This window comes from Chroicocephalus ridibundus, chromosome 20, assembly GCF_963924245.1.
Source record: "Chroicocephalus ridibundus chromosome 20, bChrRid1.1, whole genome shotgun sequence".
Lineage (NCBI taxonomy): Eukaryota > Metazoa > Chordata > Aves > Charadriiformes > Laridae > Chroicocephalus > Chroicocephalus ridibundus.
Genome location: NC_086303.1, coordinates 2,910,065 through 2,932,142, shown reverse-complemented (window position 1 = coordinate 2,932,142; position 22,078 = coordinate 2,910,065). Strand labels below are relative to the sequence as shown.

At 66.4% G+C, this 22,078-nt stretch overlaps 2 protein-coding genes across 5 annotated transcripts; one reads left to right on the top strand and one right to left on the bottom strand.

Annotated features, from left to right (window-relative positions):
• The first annotated feature begins 51 nt into the window (after positions 1-51).
• Positions 52-14,892, top strand: MICAL1 (microtubule associated monooxygenase, calponin and LIM domain containing 1). Of its 2 annotated transcripts, none has more exons than XM_063356934.1 (26): positions 52-999; positions 5,504-5,695; positions 5,775-6,053; positions 6,867-7,074; positions 7,195-7,311; positions 7,514-7,612; positions 7,698-7,853; positions 8,067-8,167; positions 8,450-8,707; positions 9,091-9,206; positions 9,290-9,416; positions 9,677-9,749; positions 10,218-10,368; positions 10,444-10,631; positions 10,753-10,862; positions 10,945-10,995; positions 11,096-11,173; positions 11,536-11,704; positions 11,800-11,882; positions 11,994-12,516; positions 12,638-12,717; positions 12,864-12,962; positions 13,088-13,181; positions 13,280-13,379; positions 13,480-13,553; positions 13,667-14,892. In XM_063356934.1, exons 3-26 carry the CDS (start codon positions 5,793-5,795, stop codon positions 13,795-13,797), a joined length of 3,447 nt encoding a protein of 1,148 aa, XP_063213004.1. In that variant the 5' UTR covers positions 52-999; positions 5,504-5,695; positions 5,775-5,792; the 3' UTR covers positions 13,798-14,892. The 2 variants fall into 2 exon arrangements, with proteins under 2 accessions (XP_063213004.1, XP_063213006.1); XM_063356936.1 differs by lacking the exon at positions 52-999 and adding an exon at positions 1,647-1,680.
• A 639-nt stretch (positions 14,893-15,531) lies between these two features.
• On the bottom strand, positions 15,532-20,574 carry SMPD2 (sphingomyelin phosphodiesterase 2). 3 transcript variants are annotated; one of them, XM_063356938.1, is made up of 11 exons: positions 20,520-20,574; positions 19,088-19,190; positions 18,523-18,619; positions 18,005-18,081; positions 17,643-17,736; positions 17,464-17,553; positions 17,014-17,096; positions 16,661-16,793; positions 16,472-16,576; positions 16,223-16,379; positions 15,532-15,988 (listed from the first exon to the last, which is right to left on the bottom strand). In XM_063356938.1, exons 2-11 carry the CDS (start codon positions 19,135-19,137, stop codon positions 15,645-15,647), a joined length of 1,230 nt encoding a protein of 409 aa, XP_063213008.1. In that variant the 5' UTR covers positions 19,138-19,190; positions 20,520-20,574; the 3' UTR covers positions 15,532-15,644. The 3 variants fall into 3 exon arrangements, with proteins under 3 accessions (XP_063213008.1, XP_063213009.1, XP_063213007.1); XM_063356939.1 differs by lacking the exon at positions 20,520-20,574 and adding an exon at positions 20,324-20,382; XM_063356937.1 differs by lacking the exon at positions 20,520-20,574 and having other exon boundaries at positions 19,088-19,597.
• Between the last annotated feature and the right edge of the window lie 1,504 nt (positions 20,575-22,078).

Here is a 22,078-nt window from a genome sequence, read left to right as displayed (position 1 = left end):
GAAAACCACCAAAACCCTAGAATAATAAAATTGAAGGAAAAATGGGGGATTTTTAGTGCTGGAGCAAGGAAGGGACATCCTGTGCTGGGATCTGAGGTTTGGTTGGAGCCGGCTTTCAGGAGTGAAGGGCTCAGGGAGCCACAGCAGCCCTCATCGATGCTATGAGTTTGCCTGTTCTCTTGGCACACCGAGGGGTGCAGGGATGCCCCCCCCCCACCAGCTGGGGACAGGGACTTGGCTGCCAGTGGGTTTGCATCAGAGCCATGTCCCACTGTGCTGGCCAGGCACCCTCCACCACAGCGCGTCCCCTGTCCCTGCTGCCTGGGGAGCTGTAATTAAGATCTAATGCTCATCTGCTGCTGCCCAGGGGACAAAGCTCCGTCTGGAAGGAGCAGGTCAGTGTTCAGACTTTCCCATCGCACCACAAAGAGCTCACAAACAGAGGGAGCTGTTTCCAACCGCTCCGGTGCCTGGGAAAATCGCCTGGTTTGACGCAGACGCCCCGTTTCCGCGTCCGCCCGGGCCTCTCGCCGCCCTGAAACGCGGGTGGGCTCCGCTGCTCCTGCACCCAGCAGCTTGGCAGGGGGCTGGTGGGCTCCGAACACCCCGGGTGAGACCGGGTGAGGGGGGGTGTGTTTCTACACCAGGACCCCCAGAGGAGGCCCGAGGGGGCTGCGGGAAGGAGGGATGGAGGTGCAGGGCTGGCCGTCCCTGCTCGCCACAGCCACCACCGGCAATGCCACGCGTGACTCACGGGCGGCCAACGTAACCCCAGCCCCGTATGCCAGCTTGCCCCGTGTCCTTGAGTCACCCTCCCCAGCCTCGTGGCAGGTTGTCCCTGTGCGTCACCGGCCTGTGAGCCCCTTGGCTGTGACACTCGCCCCGGCACGTGGCAAGTGGCCAGCAGCACCCCGAGGACGCCGCCACCAGGGAACCCCAAAAAGCACCCGGCCAGGAGCGATCTTCGGTGACCCCGGCGGCTCCATCCTCTGCCCCAAGGTACCTCCGCCCCACTGGGGCCATTCCCACCCGGGGGGGACGTAGGCGGAAACATCAGCCCAAAAGTTTCTGCGTGGAACGTGGTGGTCTGGGACACTGGTGGGGGTCTGGGACACTGGTGGGGGTCCGGGGCTGGCACTGAGCGGGTCCCCCCTGCCCACAGCTCCCTCCCGGCCGCTGTTTCTGGCTGCTGGGGGAAGTACGGCACAGCAGACGGACCCGGGGCGGAAAAGCAAAGCGGTTTTATTTCATCACCTGAATCTTTTAGTTCGCTTTGCGAAAAGAACGCTTTCTCACCCCAAAATTCAAAACAAAACAAACAAGCAGCCGGGGTCGCCCTGAGCACCCCCCTGCTCCAAACCTCCCAAGGGCAGGGCTGGGGGGGGGTGGGGGGGTTCAGCCTCCAGCGCTGTAAAAACCCAATTACAGCAACATTTGCAGCGGCACAAAGCGGGAGCGCCCCGGGGGCCGCCCCCCCGACCAAGCTGCTCCCAGTACCGCCCTCCAGCTTGGGTCGGGGGGAGGGGAAGGGGGGGGGAAGGGAGGGGAGGGCCAGCCGGCGGCTGCTTACGGAGCCGTAGCCCGTTTCCTGCTCGTCCTCGCCCGGCTGCAAGCAGCCCCGAGCCCCTCCCCACCCCCCCCGGGCTGTGCCTCAGTTTCCCCCTCCGGAAGGCTCTGGAGGTGAGTTGGGGGGTGGGGATGGGCAGAGCATCCCTTGGGGTGGGTGGGGTGTGTGTGTGTGTGTGTGTGTGTCCCCATCCCATGTCCGTGTCCCCCCCCTCGGATGCGGGCACGGAGGGGACAGCATCCCCCGCCGCCCGGTGCCCTCCGCCCGCGGCCCTGCCCTGCTGCCCAAGCTCGGGATGGATGGAGGGGGGGGGGGATGTCCCAAAACCGAGGAGTGATTTTGGGGTGCTGGGGAAGGGGGGAGCGCCCACCCCCGCCGTACCCGTGTCCTGCGTGTCCCCGGGATGCGGAGCCGGGATGCTCGGTGGCGGGGCAGCGCTGCGTCCCCGGCTGCCCCCTCCCCAAAGCCTCTCCCCGGGGGGGCAGCGGAGTCCCCCGTTGTCGCCCCGGCTCCGTCCTCGCTGCTTTTTCCCCTCCAGCCCCTGGGCTCTGCTCCCCCTGGGACAAAGGGAAAACAGAGCAGCCCTCGCTCCTCCTCCTCGACTCCGTTCCCAGTACCACCAGTGCTCCCAGTGCCGAGTGGGATGGGATGGGGAGTGCTTTTCCCCCATCCCGGCCCCTCCGGATGGGGGAAATCCGACAGGGATGCTCCATGGGCCCCCGGGAGCGAGCCCCGGCTGGGGGTTCGGGGCTGTGCCCCATCCCAGGACTGAGGCGGGGGGACACATTCCTCAGCCCCCTTGGCGGGGGGGATGAAGACCCCCATACCTTTGGGTAACCGAAGCCGGGGTTCAGCGCCGTACCCCAAGACCCGTCTCATGGGGATGACTGTGGCTGGGGGGAAGTGAAGGAGAAGCCGGAGGAGGAAAAGGATGTGGGATGCGAAGCCTGGCCGCGAGCAGACTTCCCCTCGCACCGAAATTCGGCTACAAGAGGCAGCTCCCTCTGTGGGGCTGGTGCTGGGCAGGGGGGCAAAGCTGAGCAGGCAAAATAGGGGGGGCAGGTTTGCTCGCTCCCACCCCCAAGTTGCTCAGGGCTCCCTGGGACGCGGCCGGGTTGTGGCTTGTGGATCCCCTGCAAAGGGCAACACCAAAACGTCCCGGAGAAGGGCATTTTCTTCTGCTTCTGCTGCCGGTGGCTGGGTCCTGCACCTCCGGGGGGGGGGGGATTTTGGCATGTACTTTCTGGGAGGGTTTACGCACCCTTGAAAGGGAACCCCCTTCGCCACGACACCCTGTCCCTGCAGCTGCCAGCTTCTGCCCTAGCCAGGGCTGGTGGCAGGTTTGTCCCTTCTCGCTGGGGGCTTGCTAAGGTGGGGGGCTCAGCCAGGGTGTGCCCGTGTACCCACATTCCCGGCACAAAACAGAGGAGCCGACAGGGATTTTTCCCCTCCCTTCAAGGATTAAAACCCAGCCAAATTAGGGCAGGCTTCCACAGGGTCGGCCAAGGCGCTCTCCCTGCCCAGTCCCACTGGGATGTTTCCCCGGAGCACGGGAACACCGGGAAGAGCAGCACCCACCACCTTCGCGCCTTCCCAGCACCGGCCTGGCTCAGCCAGCGGTCGGAAGCAGGATCTTTAACTTGTTGGATGGTCACAATAAACCCCCTCATCCTCCCCGCCGGCCTTAGGGCCATCCCCGAAGTTGCTGGAAGGACTTTTCCCAGTGTCCAGCACAGCTCAGCAGCCTGGCCCAGGGTTTCTCCATACTGGATCCCCAGCCCAGAGCAGACTGGTCCGTGCCGGGAGCTGGCGCAGCGGCCAGGCGAGAGGCTGGGCTGGACGGGGATCTGCTGCTGCTGGAAATCCTCCCGGCTTTCATTAGCTCCGTATGGAGCCACGTCCTTTCCCACCCCATTTCCACGTGCCTGGGAGCCATGTGAGCTCACCAGCACCCCCGGGGCGGTCCCCGCTCCCCACCATCTCCCAGGGGCTGCTTTTCTCCATACGAGGGCAGGGGGGACACCCCGACCTGCGAAGCGGGATGGGGTGTCCGGGCTCCAGGGATGCTCCACGTGTGCCTGTCCTGGGAGATGTCCCCACGGGCATGTCTGCAGCCAGAGTCACCATGAGCTGAGTCAGGGCTGGCTGCAGCACCCCCCCACACACCTCCTCCCTCTGGCTCGCAGGAGCAGTTTTAAAAGAAGAAATGGGAAAGGCGTCCATGGGAAGAGCGGAGCCGGAGGCAGCCTGGCCCAGCACCATGTCCCCCTTCACCGGCACTGGCTTTTGTGGGCTGAAAGCCATTTATTTGCATCAATCCTGCAGGAACTGAGTATCCGTGGGTCTTTCTGTGCTTGCTTGCGATTGTAGGAGGGAGGGGGTCGAGTGTGCCAAAGGGGATGTGGTGTGCCAGCAGGAGCATCGCTTCCGTAGGAAACTTGGTGTAACACAAGGCTTGTTGTTCTGCCGCCTCCGAGCCTCCCTGCCCAAGCGCCAGGGCTGGAAAGCTTTTCCTGGGCGGCATGCACCCCCCGGCATCGCGTCGGATGGGAATTGAGGCCTGGAGATGGCTTGGGTTTTTTCCAGAGCCAGGGGCTGATGGTGCTGGAGTGGGTGCTCCCAGCGCCAGCATCACCCCGGGGCTGCTGCGGGGTGGCCTTGGCGGGCGCCGGCGCCGTAACCTGAGCTCCCGGGGGAAAACCCATCCTGCCTGGGCAGCACGGGGTGCTGGAACCAGGCCAGCCTCCCGCAGGAGAAGGGCAGGACGCTGATGGGACGCCATGCCCGACCTCTCTGGTGGGGTTTGCAGCGCTGCCTCAGTTTCCCCAGGCTCCTCGTTCTGTCCCGCGGTCAGCGCTCGGGGGAAGAGCAGAAATCTGTCCCCGGCTCTCACAGCATGGGTCGTGTCCCTCCGTCTCCTTGCCGCCTCTTTGGGGACCGGTGGGTGCCAGCTCCCGCTCCGGCCTGGCTGGATGCTTTATCCTTGTGTTACCCAGGAAGGATGAGGTTAAAATGCCAGGATTTCCTGGCTGTGGTGCTGGGGAGGGAAGGTGACCTGCAGAAGTGCTTTGCATCCTCCGTGGCTCCGCTTGGCCTTGCAAAGCTCCTGCGGGCGCCTGGAAGCTGCTGGAGCGAGACCAAACTTGAAACCCAGCTAGATTTTCGGCTTTCCAGCCCAAATTGAAGCCCAGGCTTAAACACCTCCTTTCCCCCGCCCCACCGAGGGCAGCTTGGCTCGGACGCGGCATCCTTTCCCCTCCGGCGTCCCGCTGCGGGGATGTGCCGCCACGTGCCTGCCGGTAATGCCGAGCGGCGAGAGGGCAAAGAGCGATGGTTCAAAGGTAGGAGCGCTCCGGTTTCCCGAGTCTTCCCACCGGTTCCTCCTTGGCAGCGTCCAGTCTCCTCCGGCTGCTGTGCCGGGCTGGGGGAGGCTTTCCCAGCCCCGGGGCTTGGCGATAACGGCTGGAAAGGGCAAAGCTTTGGGCTTCGTGCTCGGGCTTGGCAAGACGGAAGGTGGCATGGGACGGTGCCGGGGGGACGGTGCCAGGAGCGGGAGGCAGATGCAAGGAGTGCCGGTCTCCCGGGAGATGCCAGGGGAAGGGGAGTTTTGGGGTGCCCGCGGAGGGGATGCGCTGCACCCCTCCTCCCACGGGTTCTTTGGCACGACGAGGCTGTTTGTACCGTGGTTTTGGCTTTTTTTGGTTTCCCCACGGGCGCTTCCTCTGTGCTAATCTGCTTCCGCCCCGCGCTGGGGGTGGCAGAGGCGGAGGTGGGGGAAAAAGTCACTCCAGTCGGGTTGCAAAAGCCGGGCTGGTGGGATGGGTCCCACCCTGCTCCCTCCTGCCCCCGGGACCCCCCTCCCCCTGCGAGAGGGTGAAGAGGAAGGACGCGGCATCTTCGCTCCAAAACACCACGCTCTGCTCTCGGCTGCTGCAGGTATACACCGTATGGAGGAAGCTGCTTGCTGCCACCGCAGCCGTCCCCTCCCCTGACGTCACCACGGCCGGGTGACACGGTGGCTTGCTGGGTGCAGCACCCAGGGGAGGCTCTGGCCGGAAAGGACCCCGATTTCGGCAGCACCGTCACCCAGTGGCACCCCGGCTGGGAATCCTCGCACCGAGACACCAGGTCTGGTACGGGATGGGTTTGAGGATGGGGATCCGGGGGGTTGGGACCCCCCACGCTTATCTCCGCCGCCCCTCGCCAGGCTGCCGGGTGAAGCGGGATGAGCATGCCGGCGGAGGAGCCGGGCAACCCGGCCCATGCTATCTTCGAGAAGTTCCTGCGTGCCGGGGAGTGCCGGGAGGTGCTGGGCTGCTTCGGGGAGCTGTGCCGGCAGCTGGGGCTGCAGGGCAGCGGGCTGCAGCTCTACCACGGCCTCAAAGCTGCCCTCAACTACTGGAGTGCCAAGGCCCTGTGGAGCAAGCTGGATAAGAAAGCCGGGCACAAGGACTACGACCAGGGCACAGCCTGTGCCAGCACCAAGGTACCGGGGACACAGGCCACGGGGTTTGGGTCCCTCCTCGCCCTGAGTCCTTGTCCCTGGGGGAAGGGCATCCCTTGGGGCATCCTGACCCTGACCCCAGGGAGGACGCGGGATGTGCCGGCTGGGAGGTTGATGGGGTTTAATGGGACAGTGTGTCAATTAGCACCGCTCCCTTCGCCACGGGGTGATGCCACCTCGGTGCCACCCAGCCAGCGGTGTCCTTCCTCCTCCCGGCTGCTCCTCACTGGGGACATCCCATGGAGGGGCTGCAAAGGGGCAGAGGGACCGGCCGAGCCCCTTCTGGGGGACTGGAGTGTGTCCCCGTGGGGTTGGGGGACCCTATTTCTGTCCCTCTGTCCCGGAGCTGATGGCTTTTGTCCCCACTGCTGGTGCCCCATCGTCCCCCCACCCTGTGAGGGGCTGGCAGGAGATCAGACCCGAGTTTTGATCCTGTTGCTGGTGAAATCTCCGGGTTCCCGGGCTGCAGCAGCCGGCAGACGTGCGCGCCTTATCTCGCCGAGCGCTTTAATTGCTGCCATTGCCCCGTGTGAAGGCAAGGTTCAGGCAGCCAGGGAGGCGGGGGGCACCCCACAAGGCCCCCCCATTGCAGGGAGTAGCAGTGCTTGCACCCCAGGGGAAAATGGGAACAGCGGGGAGGGCCGGATCCTGACCTGGGGAAGGGGGGAGATGCTGCTTGCGGTGGTGCTGAGCTCTCTGGGGATTTACCCCATCCCCAAACCCCTATTCGGGGCTGGGGGGGGGTGGGTGTCTGGGGGGTGCCTGTCCCCTTCACGCCGCCCGTCCCCTTCGCAGTGCCTGGTGGTGGGGGCCGGTCCCTGCGGGCTGCGGGCGGCCATCGAGCTGGCGCTGCTGGGCGCCCGCGTGGTGCTGCTGGAGAAGCGGGACTCCTTCTCCCGCAACAACGTCCTGCACCTCTGGCCCTTCACCATCCACGACCTGCGGGCGCTGGGCGCCAAGAAGTTTTACGGGCGTTTCTGCACCGGCACGCTGGACCACATCAGTGAGTTGGGTTTTTTTGGGGGGTGGAGGGGGGTCAAGCTCTGCACCCCCAGGGTCCCCCCGCCGTGGGCAGCCCAGGGGCCGGGGGGGGCATCCCTGAGTGTCCCCTCTCCCCTCCCAGGTATCCGGCAGCTCCAACTGATCCTGCTGAAGGTGGCTTTGCTCCTGGGGGTGGAAGTGCACATCAACGTGCAGTTCAAGGGCCTCGTCCCCCCCGCGGGCAAGGCAGCCGGACAGGGTAAGGCATCACTGCGGGGTGGGTGGCATCCCCAGGGACAAGGACAGGGCTGCGGGTGGCCTCTCTGGGCCCCCCAGTCCCTCTGCTAGCCCGGGGCATGCCTTCTGGGGGGAGAGGATGAGGTGCAAACCTCTCCCCCCGCCTCCCCGGAGCAGGTCCCAGCTGAGACCCAGCACGCTCGTGACCGTCCCTCTCCCCGCAGGCGGCTGGCGGGCTGTGCTGCAGCCCGGCTCCTCTCCCCTCAGCCACTACGAGTTCGACGTCCTCATCTCAGCCGGCGGCGGCAAATTTGTCCCCGAAGGTGACAGCAGCGGGTCCCTGCACCCCCAGGACTGGTTTCGGCAGGGGGGGGTTGGATGGGGGCTCACGCCTCTGCCGTCCCGCAGGGTTCAAGCGGAAGGAGACGCGGGGGAAGCTGGCCATCGGCATCACCACCAACTTCATCAACCGTCACAGCCGGGCCGAGGTGGAGGTGGCCGAGATCAGCGGCGTGGCCCGAATCTACAACCAGAAGTTCTTCCAAAACCTCTACAACAAAACAGGTCGGTGGTCCCAGCCCCCCGGTGTGTGGTGTCCCTCTCCCCCCGCCAGTGCAACGGGAGGCTCAGCCCTGGGATGTCCCCTGTGTGATGGGATGCACATCCCCCCACGGGTACCCCGTCGCGGGGGACGTTTGGTGGCTGAGCCCAGCGCGGGGGCTCCCCGTGGCCCCGGCTCTGCCCCGGGGCTCAGCTCAGCCCCTTCCCCATCGCCAGGCATCGACCTGGAAAACATCGTCTACTACAAGGACGACACTCACTATTTCGTCATGACGGCCAAGAAGCAGAGCCTGCTCAAGAAGGGGGTCATCCTGCAGGTGAGGAGGGCAGGATCGGGCCCTGGCATCCCATAGGGATGGGCGGCCGAAAGCCTGGAGAGTGGGATGCGGATCATGGGTGCTAATCACCGGGCTGGTGGGGGCTTCGACAGCCGTTGACTGTGCCAGCGTCCCGTGCCAGGGGAAAAATCTCCTTCTGGGGGGCTCACAGCCCCAAGCCTGGTGGCACGGCTTCACCCCGGAGCTGGCTGCACCCAGGCTGGGGCGACAAACACCACCTCCCGCATCCCGGCCAGCTTCACCCCATCCCCATCCCCGCAGGACAAAGCGGACATCGAGAGCCTGCTGTCCCCGGAGAACGTGAACCGGGACGCCCTCCTCAGCTACGCCAAAGAAGCTGCCAATTTCTCCACCAACTACCGCCTGCCCGAGCTGGAGTTTGCCCTCAACCACCGGGACCTGCCGGACGTCGACATGTTCGACTTCACCTGCATGACGCGCTCGGAGAACGCGGCGCTGGTGCGGGAGCACAACGGGGCCCGTCTGCTCCTCGGGCTGGTGGGCGACTGCTTGGTGGAGGTGAGGGGCCAGCTCGCAGCACCACCGCGTGCCTCAGTTTCCCCTCTCCCTGCGAGATGTGTCGGTCGCAGTATATTCCCCCTCCCTAAGCGCTTCTCGCCCTGGCGCACCCCATCCCCGGGGGCAGGCTCCCCAAGTCCCGGCAGCGGGATGCTTTGGTGGGGTTATCCCCTTCCCCAGCCCCACTGGGGATGTGGGGTGGGTTCAGGGTGGAACCCAGCTCCTCCCCAGACGCAGCCGTACCGGCTCCCTGCTCCCTGCGCGTCCCGCCGCCGCTCCCCGCTTTCATCCCCGGCCAAGCCCGGCAGCTCCCGGCCTCCTCCCAGCCGCCCCGACCGGCCGCGCGGCTCCGTCTCCATCTCTCTCTGCCTTTCCCTTCGCAGCCCTTTTGGCCGCTGGGCACCGGCGTGGCCAGGGGTTTCCTCGCCGCCTTCGACGCGGCGTGGATGGTGCGGCGGTGGGCAGCCGGGACCCCCCCGCTGGAGGTGCTGGCCGAGAGGTGAGTGTCCTCGTCCCGCCGAGCTAGTCCTGGATGGGGCAGGGGTGGTGGCACTGAGGCCAGCCCTGTCCCTCGCACCCAAGGGAGAGCATCTACCAGCACCTCTCGCAGACCTCCCCGGACAACACCCACAAGAACATCAGCCAGTACAGCATCGACCCGGCCACGCGCTACCCCAACATCAACCTGCAGGCCATCAAAGCCAATCAGGTAGCCGGCCCGGGTCCTGCCGCGGGGCAGCCATCCAGCCCAGCCTCCCCAGGCGTCAGGGTGACACCAATTTGCTCCGTCCCCTGTCCCCAAAGGGTGCGAGGCTGAAGCTGTTGGTCCTCAGGGCATTTAATGCATTGCATGTTGCAGATGCGGGTGGTCCTGGGGAGGTCTGGGGGGGGGTCTCCTTTGCCGGGGTCAGCTCCCTGCGCTGGCTCTGGGCAGGTGGTAACCTGCCACCGATGTGTCCCTATCGGCAGGTCCGGGACCTCTACCTCGTGGGTGTGGTGGAGGTGGACCACAAGAGGAAGATCAGCAACCAACTCAGCACCGGTAGGAGCAGCCGGTCCTGCCCCGTCCCCCCCGGCGCCCGGACCCCCCATTCCTCCCGGCAGCCCATGCCAGAGCCGCTCCTGCCCTGATTTTCCTCCCCATCCTTCTTTCTTGAGCCCTGGCCGGGATCCAGCTGGCCACCGTGCTCCTCCCAGCAGTGGCTACGTTTCCGTCCCGGTGGCACCGCTGGTTTCCGTTCCCTCTGCCCGTGGCCCCCCTGGGGACACAGCCCCCCACCTGCCTTTGTTGTCCCCCTCCTTCTTGCCTGCACTGATGCTCAGCCGTGACAGATGCTTTATCAGCCCATTTATTGAGCCCTGGGGGGTGGTTGCGTGGCGGGGGGGGGGTCTTATGTCACTCCTGTGGGACCCCTTCCCTGCTAAAGCACTGATGATGGGAGGGGGGAGCGGGCTGGGGGGGGTTGTCCCCTGCCTCTGTGGGATGGGGACACGTGCGCTGCCTCCCCAGCGGTCTCCGGAGACGCCTACGAAGAGCTGCTGAGGTGGTGCCAGGCCAGCACGGCCGGGTTCCGCGGCGTGGAGGTGACCGACTTCACCAGCTCCTGGACCAGCGGCTTGGCCCTCTGCGCCCTCGTCCACCGCTTCCGCCCCGACCTGGTGTGAGTGCCTGCCGCCCCCCCGGACCACCCCCGCCCTGCGGAGCCCACCCTGATGGCACCCGTGTCTCCCCGCAGGGACCTGAACTCCATGGACCTCCAGGATCCCATCCGGACCCACCAGATGATACTGGACGTGGCGGAGCAGGAGCTGGGCATCCAGCCCGTCCTCTCCAGCGCCGAGATGGCCACCATGGCAGAGCCCGACCGCCTGGGGCTCATCACCTACCTCAGCCAGTTTTATGAAGCTTTCAAGACCTCTCCAGGTACGAGATTTCGGGGGCGGGGGGAGGTTTATCCTACCCCGAGCCCCACCGGGGCTGGCTGGGTGCCCCCCCGGCTTTGTAGGGAGGGTCCCACCAGCGTGGCTGTGTCCCCTCTGCGCAGAGGCGGAGGAGGTCAGGAAGAAGCCGCTGTCTCCCCACGGCACGCGAGGGGCCATCCTCTTCCTCAGCAAGCTGCAGAAGAGCCGGAACCTGACACACAAACGTGCCCAGGTGAGCGACCCCCACTCAGACCCTCGTGATACCCCAAAACCATGTGTCCCCCCCATCCTAGCCACCCCCTTTGTGTTTGCAGGATAGTGCCCAGAAGGATGCTGAGGCCAAGAGGACCCGCAGGGACGCCGAGGTGGGTCTGCCCCGGGTTCCCTGGGGGATGCTCCGTGGGGGTGCAGCCATCCCCGGGTGGGGGGAGCAGGGCGCTGACCCTCCCCTCCGGTTGCTCGTAGCTGGACACGGGGCTGGATGGAGACACTCCGGACGGTGCCCACGAGCCGCCGCCAACGGCCACGACGGACCCAGGGCAGGTCGGTCCTCACGTCACCATGGTGGGGGGGGGGGGTCTAGCTCTGGGCATGGGGGGGCGCTTGGGGGGCAGCGGCGGCTGGTGGGGCCGAGCCAAGGGCTGGGACCGGGGCTGCGCAAGCGAACGCCCACGGGCTCCCGGCTCCTCCCTGCCTGTTTCCTGACCCAACTGGTTTTCCGGAGCCAAGACTTGCCGCTCCCTCGCTGGTGCCAGCAACCCCGTTCCCGAGCACCCGGACCCACCTCTGCAAGAGGGGCAAAACCCCCTCCAACCCCCCCTCCCCGGGCTGCTGGCAAAGCCTCGGAGCAGGGTGGGTGCCAGCACCCCGCTGCCACCCCAACCTGTCCTCTCCCCCCGCCGCAGCCACCCGCCCGCGGGGAGAGCAGCGACGCCTGCTACTTCTGCAGCCGCCGCGTCTACATCCTGGAGCGAGCCAGCGCCGAGGGACGCTTCTTCCACCGCGGCTGCTTCCAGTGCCGGCGCTGCGGGGCCACCCTGCGCCTGGGCGACTACGCCTTTGACGAGGAGGACGGTGAGGCTGGTTTTGGGGCGAGGGGATGCTCGGGGGGCAAGGCTTCTCCACCTTGCAGGTCATCACACAGGTTTCCTCCCCCCACCCTGGCCCAGGTCATTTTTACTGCTCGCTTCACTACCCCACTCCCCCCGGCATGGACCTGCCCCAGGACGAGCCCCCGGCGCTGCCCCATGGGGTAAGTCACCGTGAATCCCCATAGATGATGGGGGGCAAGGCAGAAGGCGGAGGGGGATGCTCGGGCATGGCCCCGCGCTGCATCACCCCTCTGCTGCTGGTTCTGCTCTAGGGTGCCACTGCTGGCCACCCACCCGTGGACGCTGGGAGCCCATGTGTGTCCCCCCTGGAGGGGTCACCCGGTCCCCTGCAGCCCCCACTAGCAGCCCCACGGCCGGAGGGAGAGCCTGGGGTAGCGGAGGATGCTGTGGATGGTGGTGACATGAAGGAAGATGGTGACATGGAGGAGCACGGTGACATAGAAGAGCATGGTGTCATGGAGGAGCACACTGACATGGAGGAGCAGGAGCTGCCTACACAGCCTGGAGGGGATGCAGAGGAGGAGGAGGGTGCTGAACCAGAGCCCCGAGGGCTGGCAGAGGAGGGTGAGGAGAGCGGGGGCAGGAGGAAGATCGTCCTTACGCCCCTGGAGAAGCTCAAGCTGTCCACGCTGAATCTCACTGGTGAAGCGGAGCTCGAGCCACCGCCGAAGCCGGCTCGTCTGCGGCTCCAAGCGGCACCCGAGGTCCTCCCTGCCCTGTGGCAGAAACAAGGTGCCTGGGAGGAGGAGGAGGAGGAAACGGCCATGGAGGAAGGTAGGTGGCTGCAAGCTGGAGTCTCCAGCCGAGCAGGGCTGTGGGTCCCCCTGGCATCCTGCCGTGCCCCACGTCTTGCTCGTTGAGGCACAGGCCCCAAATGGCCCTTTTCTTGGGGCAGCTTTGGAGGAGAGTGACAGTGACGAAGAAGAGGAGGAGGAAGAGGAGGAAGGCGCAGACACCAGCATCATGGCAGAGCTGGTGAGTGCTTTCCCAGGGTGGTGGCTGGGGGTCTTGCCAGCATCTCCTCTCACCGAGGCATCGGCTCCGGCTCTGCCGCGGCGGCTGGGACCGGAGGTGCCCGGCGCAGGGACTGACCCCCAGCCCGTGCCACCATCCCTTCGCAGTGCCTGGACCTGGGGGAAGAGGAGAAATACCCCACCTGGAAGCGCACGCTGACCCGCCGGGCCAGGGAAGCCCAGATGAACCGGTTCTGCAAAGCCCAGGTAGCCCCACGGGGGAGAGCGGGGTCCCCAGCCCAGCGCCGTCCCCTGTCCCCTCCATCCTGCTGCCGGTGGCCACATGCCCAGGAGGTGCCGGCCCGTGGGCAAGCGCTGCCCTTCCCTTACAGACCATCCAGAGGCGGCTGGAGGAGATTGAGGTGACGTTCCGGGAGCTGGAGCAGCAGGGTATCAAGCTGGAGAAGTTACTCCGGGATGAGGACGGTAAGACCAAGGTGGATGGGCCACTGTGACCCCCGTGGCTGGGGGAAGGGGGGGGGTCTGTGCCCCCTGCTCACACCCCCACCTCCGCTGCCCCGCAGGCACCCCGGCCGACCAGAAGACGCAGTGGATGAACCAGCTGCTGTACCTGGTCCAGAAGAAGAACAGCCTGATGTCCGAGGAGTCCGACCTCATGATCGCGTAAGGCTTGGGGGGATGCTCCCCGGGGGTGTGTGCGGGGGGGGCTCAGCTCACCCCAGCCCCCCCCGAGCCCAGCACCCCCCGCCTTCCCTCCCCGCAGGGTGCAGGAGCTGAAGCTGGAGGAGCAGCAGTGGCAGCTGGACCACAGGCTCCGGTTCTACATGAACATGGAGGGTGAGTGCCAACACATGCGTGGGGAGTGGGGGGGTCCCTGTGCGTGGTGGGGGGAGCGGCGCTGGGGCTGTGCCCTCCCCCCCCAGTCCCGCTCCAGCCCCCTGCTCCCGCAGAATCCCTGAAGACGCCCGAGGATCGCGTGGCCGAGCAGGAGATCCTGGCGCAGCTGGTGGAGGTGGTGAACAAGCGCAACGTCCTCATCCACATCCAGGAGGAGAAGCGGCTCAGCGAGCTGCAGGCCTGAGCCCCGCGGCCCCAGGACCCACCGGTTCCTCCCCGGGGCGGGGGGGGACAACGAGTGGTCCCCACCCCAGCAGAGCATCACCCTGAGCTGCTTCTGAAGGTGGCGATGCCTGAGCTGCCCGCAGGGAGCTGCGGCGGCGAATCCAGGTCCCCGCTTGCCAAAGCCTGCCGTGGAGGGGCCGGACCCGCTGGTGGATGCCCATGTGGGGAGACACCGAGGAGTACCCCAGCTTTGGGGTGCAGAGAGGGCGTCCCCGCGCTTGCCTGGACTGCCTTTGCCTTGTGCTTGCTTGAAAACAAGATTTGCAGGGGGCTACGGAACACGGGGACTGCGGCGGCTCTGCCCGCGGCTTGCTACAGGAGGAAGAAGCCCCCACAGGGGAGTGGGATCTCCACCAGATCTGGAGGTCCCACAGCCGTCACCCCTTCAAGGGGACGCTGCCCGGAGGCTTGGTCAGGGCATCGAAAGCGTTTTGTCCAGCAGAGCCCTTTGTGCTGGAGCTGCGCCGCTGGCTGCCTCAGCACAGGCAGGAGAGATGCTCCGTGGCTGCCCAGCCGCCACCGGGCAGCAAAGGGCTTCGCTCCCAACAGCAAGGACATGACTGTGGCCACCACAGGCGGGTCACAGTGGAGATGCCAAATGTGGAGGGGCAATGTCAGGAGTAGCCCCTGGAAGCCAACCCGGACGTCCTTCCCAGCTGGGAACATCCATCCTAACGCAGGACATCAATCCCAGCCCGGGACGTCCATCCTAGCCTGGGACATCCATCCCAGCTGAGGACACCCGTCGTAACACAGGACAACCATTGCAGCCCGGGACATCCATCCTAATGCAGGACATCCATCCCAGCCTGGGACATCCGTCTCTTCCGGGGACATCCATCCCAGCCAGGGACATCTGGCTCTACGAGTCGGGTCAGTGACAGACAGACTGGGCTGATCCCACCGCTCTCCATCACTGCTTTTGGGTGCCACGTCCACGTTGTCCCCGGCCACTGCAGGGAGCCAGGGTCAGAACCCCCCTGCGAGGCCCCAGGGCCGGGGAAGGGGCTTTTTGACCAGCAGGTCCCCGTGGGGATCGTGTCCAGGGCCGGTGCTGTGTGACACCAAGGACAAGGGATGCCAGCGGCCGTGTCCTCCTTGCCCCTTTGGGTTTTCCCCTGCTTGGCAATGCCCAACTGGCCTTTGCACGGACTTCTCAGACCTTTCTGGGGTCCCTGCTTGCCACGGGGCGGCCTCCGCGGCCGAATGGTGCATATGGCAGCCCCAGCCGTGGGGGGCATAGGGGGGGTCCCGGGCACGGGCTCCTGCTGCCGCTTCCTTCAGCGCCTCCCCAAACACTCCTGCCCACCCTTCATTTGTACCAGCCCCACTATCCTGCTGCAACCCCCCGCTTCCCTTCGAATAAAGTCTCCCCGACCCGGCGACAAGGGCTAAAATAACGCCTTTATTTTCCATCTGAGTCAAATCCGGTTGCCGGAGCAGTCACCAGCTTTCAGCAGGAGCCCCCGAGGCCACCCCGGGCAAGGGGAGGCTGAGCCTCTTGAGCCTCCCGGCCATGCTGGCGGGTTTGTTCCAGGTAGAACGGGTGTATTAAAAAATAGCAATTAAAATCCGCCCCTTGCCGTGGTTCCCACGGGGGCCAACGCAATGAATCTGCCCCAAAAATCTTAATTTCAGACAGAGAGCGTCAAACCTGCGCTACCGAGCCGGCCGCAGCGCTGCTCACCTAAAACTAGAAGTCGACTAGAAAAAGGGACTGAAAGGATGAAGGATGGGGCTGGGGCAGGGGGGGGGACGACAACGGGGACAACGTGGATGCCAACGTGGGACACCCACGGCCTCAGCTCAGCCGTCGCTGGGACGCTCCTGCAGCGCCCGCAGGGCCATCCGCATCTGCTCCTCCGTGCCCTGCAGCATCTTCACCTCCATGGTGTGGAAGAGGTGGAGGCCGGTGGCGAGGAGGAGGATGCCGAGGGCGAAGAAGGCCAGCAGGGAGAAGGAGAGCTTGGGGAAGGGCTGCTCGGCCGCCAGCCCCGCCAGCGCGCCCAGCACGGCCGCCGCCTGCAGCAGCAGCAGCAGCAGGGCCAGCACGGCCATCCTGCCCGCGGAGTAACGCTGCCGCCGCGCTGCCCGCAGCCCTACGCCCACCTCCGTCCGCGCCTCCGTCACCACGTCGGCCAGCGTCGGCTCTGCGGGAGGACAGGGGCACCTCAGCGGGGTGGCACCCCCCTCCCCCTCCTTGCACCCCTTTTCCTCCCCATCCCCACCGCTCCGCCCTGGCGGGGCAGCCCTCCGCAAGCAGCACCCCAAGGGATGCTCTAAGCAAGGGGAGACATCCCCAAAACCTCCACCCAACTCCACCAGTTGGCACACGGGGGACGCCGGCAGCATTCCCCACGCGCGCACACACACCCCCCCTGTACCAGCTGTGGCGAGGGTGTCACCCGCAGCCTGTCCCTGCCGCCGGATGTGCAGCGTCGCCATCACGGCTTCGTGGTCCGAGAAGGGGATGTCCGTGCCCGGGGCTGTCCCCGTGGTGGTCTTCAGCTCTTCGCACTTCACCGTGAAGCTGGAGACGGCCTGGTTGAGGGGACGGGGAGGCGGGGGGGTGTCACACCAATGCCTCACGCCCCCTGCCACCCGCAGCCGGTGGCCGAGGGCCCCCCCGTTACCTTGTAGAGGATGTAGTCGATGCGGATGCCCAGCGGGAAGGGCAGCAGCTCTGAATTGACGGTGAAGCAGTTGTTGGGGACGAGGGTGCAGCCGTCCTCGCAGCCCTGCGAGCAAGCGCCCGGGTTGGGGTCGGCGGGGGGGGGGCTCTGTGTGTAGCCCGGGACCCCACTCACCCCCCGGCCGCTCACCTCAAAGCGCGTGGCCTCGGCGAAGGCGTCCCGCAGCCCCGTCCAGCCGCGCAGCAGCCGGATGCCCACGTCTTCGGGGTGCATGTTCAGGTCCCCCCCCAGCACCACCACGTCGGCTGCTTTCGAGGTGTGTCTGCGGGGATGGGGACGGCTAACCCCCTTCCCCACCCTGCCCGGCGCCGGACTGGGATCACTGGGACCCCCCCGCCAGCGCTCCTCAGCCTTACTCCTGGCTGGGACTGGTGCAACTGGGAGCTCTCTGCAGCGCAAGCCCCAGGGGTGGGGGTGGCCGTGCATGTCCTGGGGACCCGCAGCAGGGGGGGGACCCCGTGGGACGCCCCACGGCTGCTCACCGGATGAACTGCGCCAGCTCCCAGGCCTGCACCAGGCGGTGGGGCAGGTAGGCGTCCTTCTCCCGGCAGTACTCGGCATGCAGCTGGCAAGAAGAGGGGGGGAAAAGTGGCCGTGATGCCAGCACCCCCATGCTGGCACCTGCCCTGCTCCTTGACTCCCTGCAAACCCACCCAGCCCCCGCCAGGCGGTCCCTTTGGGGTCTGGCTGACCCCTGTCTTCACCCCATCCCCCTGGGGCCAGCCCGGGATGATGCTCACCCCACCGCGCAGCCAGGTTGTGGGTCCCTGCCCCCCTCAGAGCAATATTTCATTAAATCAGTGCGTCGTCCCAGGAGAGACGGTGCAGAGCAGCGGTTAAAGCAAGGGGACAGCAAAGGAGGGGTATGGCCACTCGTCCCCTCCCTCCCCATCGTCCCCCTGCCACGCCAGGTCCTTCCCCGGAGTGCTCACGTGGGTGACGTAGACGTTGAAGACGATCCCCGAGATCTTAATGATGACAAGGCCGACGGACTTGCCGCAGAACCAGTCCCCGTGCTGGAGCTGCCGGAGGGGAAGGGGAGCAGGTTGGGGTCGGCGAGGCTCCGTGGGGCTGGGCCCCATGGCGCCGCGTGTCCCCCCCCTCCGCTCACCATGTAGGGGTACCCGTTCAGCGAGTACTGGTAGAGGAGGGTGTCCAGGATGGGGAACCGGGAGAAGACACAGAGGCCGCTGCCGATCACCCCGCTGCGGGAGGAGAAAAGCACGGTGAGGAAGCGTGGGCCCCCCCCGGCTCCTCTGTCTCCCCCCTCAGCCCTGAGCCAAGGGGCTCCCTGGATGCCCGGACCCCAGTGTGCTCCCGTGAGCATCCCGCTCTCCAGGGATGGGGTCTCCCACGGTGACCTACAGCACCCGCACTGGTCTCTCCACGTGGCAAACACCGAGGAGGTGGCACAGCCCTGCCACAGCCCCGTGGACAGCCCCGGGGGTGGGGGGGCTGCCCAGCCCCTCTCACCTGCGGAAATAATGGGAGAAGGGGTAGCAGCCTCCCAGCTTCACCTTCAGGTCACTGTAGTCCTGCTCGCTCCACACCTGGAGAACAGCGGGAGGGGCTGAGAACGGGCACACTCATCTCATGGGCTGAGAACAGGCACACTCGTCTCACGGCTCACGGGCTGAGAATGCACACGCTCGGCTCACGGGCTGAGAACGGGCATGCTCGTCTCACGGGCTGAGAACGGGCACGCTCGTCTCAGGGGCTGAGAACGGGCACACTCGTCTCATGGCTCGGGCTGAGAACAGGCATGTTCGTCTCACGGCCTGAGGACGCACACACTCAGCTCACGGGCTGAGAACGGTCACGCTTGTCTCATGGGCTGAGAACACACACGCTCGTCTCACGGGCTGAGAATGGGCATGCTCGTCTCACAGGCTGAGAATGCACACGCTCGTCTTAGGGGCTGAGAACGGGCACACTCGTCTCACGGCTCACGGGCTGAGAACGCACACACTCAGCTCACTGGCTGCCCTCACCTCCTGCAGAAGCACCAGGTCAAAGCACTCCCGGCGCAGCGTGTCCCCGATGAGCTGGACGCGCTCCTGCCGCCGCTTGCTCAGGTAGCGGATGGCCCTGCCGGAGAGAGGTAGGATGTCACAGCTCGGGGGGGGCAGGGGACGGGGTGACTGGGGGCTGTCGGGGCATGTCAGGACCCAAAACAAGGGAGACAGGGCTCCGGTACTGGTATGGGCAGGATGCAGACTCGGGGAGATGGGAGAGGAGGGGAAAAAGGCCATGTGGGGACACGGGGACAAGAGGGAGGTGCTGTTTGGGGACAGCTTTTCCTGCCTGCAAAATCAAAACAGCCGGTTGGGGTGCGAATGGGGGACCCTTTTCTTGGGGGGGAGGGAGGGGGCAGGCGCAGAGGGGATGGGGGGCACTGCTCAGCCGAACACCTCATGACCTGGAGCTGGGAGAACGATGCGACCCCGAAAAGAAGGGGACGGGAAGGTGACGCGAAGGTGGGACCCCTCTCCCGGTGCAGGGGTCCCTGTCCCCACCCGTGCAGCCCGGCGCGGCCGCGGTGGACTCCGGACTCACCAGCAGTTGAGGTCAAAGACGCGGAGCTGCAGGGTGGGCTCTCCCTCCATCGCTCACCAGGGCTTCGCCGGGGCCGGAGGGGAATGGCGGGCAGAAGGGGGTCCTGCGGGGAGCGGGTTGGTGTGACAGCCCTGGGGGGCCGGCGCAGGGCGCGGGGCAGAGCCAGGGTGCCACAGCGCAGGGGCCGAGCCGAGGCAAAGTCCGGGAGGGAGGAGCGCTCAGGGTGCTCCTGCGCAGCCCATCCCCAACCCCAACTTGCCCCAAAACAGGGACCCACGTACCCGAACCACACGGGTGACCCCTCTATCCCGCGGGTGGGGCAGGGATGGGATACAAGGCTCAAACCCCTTGTCTGTCAGCGAGTTTTGTTCCTGGATGGACTTTAAACCCGGGGTTCAAAGTGACGCTGCGAGGCACGGGCATGGGACACCCCACCACCCGCCTCCCCACTTGGGAAGCCCAGGGATACCATGGAATACCCCACACCCCGCAGCACCCAGCAGCTCCCGCGGCAGCCCCGGCGCTGTTTACCAAGCCCCCGGCTCCCCGCAGCCTCTCCCGGGGACACGGGACAGTTTGGAAAGGGCAAAGAGCAAATGCGGGGCTCCGGGATGCCGGGGGCAGGCAGTGGGGTACAGGCGGCGGAGTACAGGCAGCTGGGGGCAGGCAGCGATGTAAAGGCAGCAGGGTGCAGGCAGTGGGGTAAGGGCAGCTGGGGGCAGGCAGCTGGGTACAGGCAGCCAAGTACAGGCAGTGGGGTGCAGGCAGCAGGGTGCAGGGAGCTGGGTACAGGTGGCTGAGAACAGGCAGCCGAGTGCAGGCAGTGGGGTGCAGGCAGCAGAGTACAGGCAGCCAGCGCAGGCAGTGGGGTGCAGGCAGCAGAGTACAGGCAGTGAGGTACAGGCAGCCAAGTACAGGCAGCAGAGCACAGGCAGTGGGGTGCAGGCAGCAAGTGCCGGCAGCGGGGTGCAGGCATCAGAGTACAGGCGGCCAAGTACAGGCAGCGAGTGCAGGCAGCGAGCGCAGGCAGCGGGGTACAGGCAGCTGGGAACAGGCAGCCGGGAACAGGCGGCCGGGCTGTGCCGGCCCCCCCCGGGATTACCGAACAGCTCATCCCTGCGCCCTGCTAATACCGGCGTCTCCTACCGGGGCTGAGCCCCCCCCGGGATCGCTCCCCCCACCCCCGGCCGCGCTTCGCACCCCACCCCCCCCCACCCCCCCTCCACACACACACACCCCCGGCTCCCCGCGGGACCGGAGCCGGGCGGGAGCAACAGGCGGAACCGGGACGGGAGAGCGGAGCAACAGGCGGAGACGGGGACGGGAGCGCGCAGCAACAGGCGGAGCGCGGGGAGGGGGGAGCGCGGAGCAACAGGCGGAACCGGGACGTGGGCGCGGAGCGGAGCGGAGCGGGGCGCGGAGCGGAGCGGACCTGGAGCGGCGCGGAGCCGCGGGAACTACGCGTCCCGGCAGGCAGCGGCGCGGAAGGGGAAGGGGAAGGGGAAGGGAAGGGACCGGGCAGGGCCGGCCCCGGGAGGCGGTGCGCGGCGGGGCCGGGGCGGGCGGGGGGAGGATTGGGGACGGGGTGCGGCGGGAGGTGGGGCGGGGGACACTGGGGAGGGACACGGGGGGTGCCCTCACCAGGGGTAAGGGCCGGTTCGCACAGCTCTTCCCCTGGGGTTGTTGTGTCCCGTCCTTTCCCCCCCCCGCGCTGCCTGGCAGGGGGGTGTGCAGGGTCCTGCCCTGCGCTGCGCCTTCCCAGAGCAGCCCGTCATTACAGAATGGTTACAGAGCTGGAAGGGACCTTAAAGCCCAGCCAGTGCCACCCCCTGCCCTGGGCAGGGACACCTCCCACCAGCCCAGGTTGCTCCAAGCCCCGTCCAACCTGGCCTTGAACCCCTCCAGGGATGGGGCAGCCACAGCTTCTCTGGGCAACCTGGGCCAGGGGCTCACAGCAAAGACATTCTCCCTGAAATCTCATCTCAATCCCCCCTCTTTCAGTGTAAAACCCTTCCCCCTCATCCCATGGCTCCCCTCCCTGATCCTGAGTCCCTCCCCAGCTTTCCTGGAGCCCCTTGAGGGACTGGAAGGGGCTGGAAGGTCTCCCCGGAGCCTTCTCTTCTCCAGGCTGAACCCCCCCAGCTCTCTCAGCCTGTCCCCACAGCAGAGGGGCTCCAGCCCTCCCAGCATCTCCGGGGCCTCCTCCGGCCCTGCTCCAACAGCTCCGTGTCCTTCTGCTGTTGGTGCCCCAGCGCTGGAGGCAGCACTGCAGTGGGGGGGGTCTCATGACCTGCCTATACAGGCCCCCTCCCTCCATCTCCTCGGAGGCCTGTGGGATCCCCCCTGACATCCCACTCCTCCTGGGCCATCCTCTCCCGTTAGCCCCTGAGTCCCACGTCACCTTAGGAGCATCCCGTAGGTCCCGTGGTTGTTGCCCCCTCCACTCCCGCTGCTTCCCCTTTCTTGGAGGGAGCAGGTCCTACCCAATATTGGGGCCAGCTCTCCTCCTTCACAGCCCAGCATCGCGTACATGTCCCACACCGGGGCACCGGTGTCCCCAGCGAGGGCTGGTACCCATGGGATGGCACCGAGCCTGACTGTGCTGTCGGGGACTCTTTTTGGATCCATCACGTGTGTTTTGGTGCCTTTCCCAGCCTGTGACCCAGGCTGGATTATGCTCCACAGGGAACCTCGTTACAAATAAGTCTCTGGGATGCCTTAATGCCATGCAGGACCCCCCCCACTGCTGGCACAGAGCAGGGGAGGGGGTGGCAGCAGGAGGAACAGGGCTCCAGGTCCCCCCCACCTCCTTTGGGGACCCGAGTCTGAAGGGACAGCAGCAGGACAGGGGTTTGCTGGGCTGGCGCGTGTGTAGCAGTGGTAGGAGGGTTCGGATATCAGTGATGAAGTCTAGAGGCGTTTGGGATGTGCAAAACCACCAGCCCCAATGGCATCGGAGATCGGCCGGGGTGCCAGGCTCTGCCCTCGCGG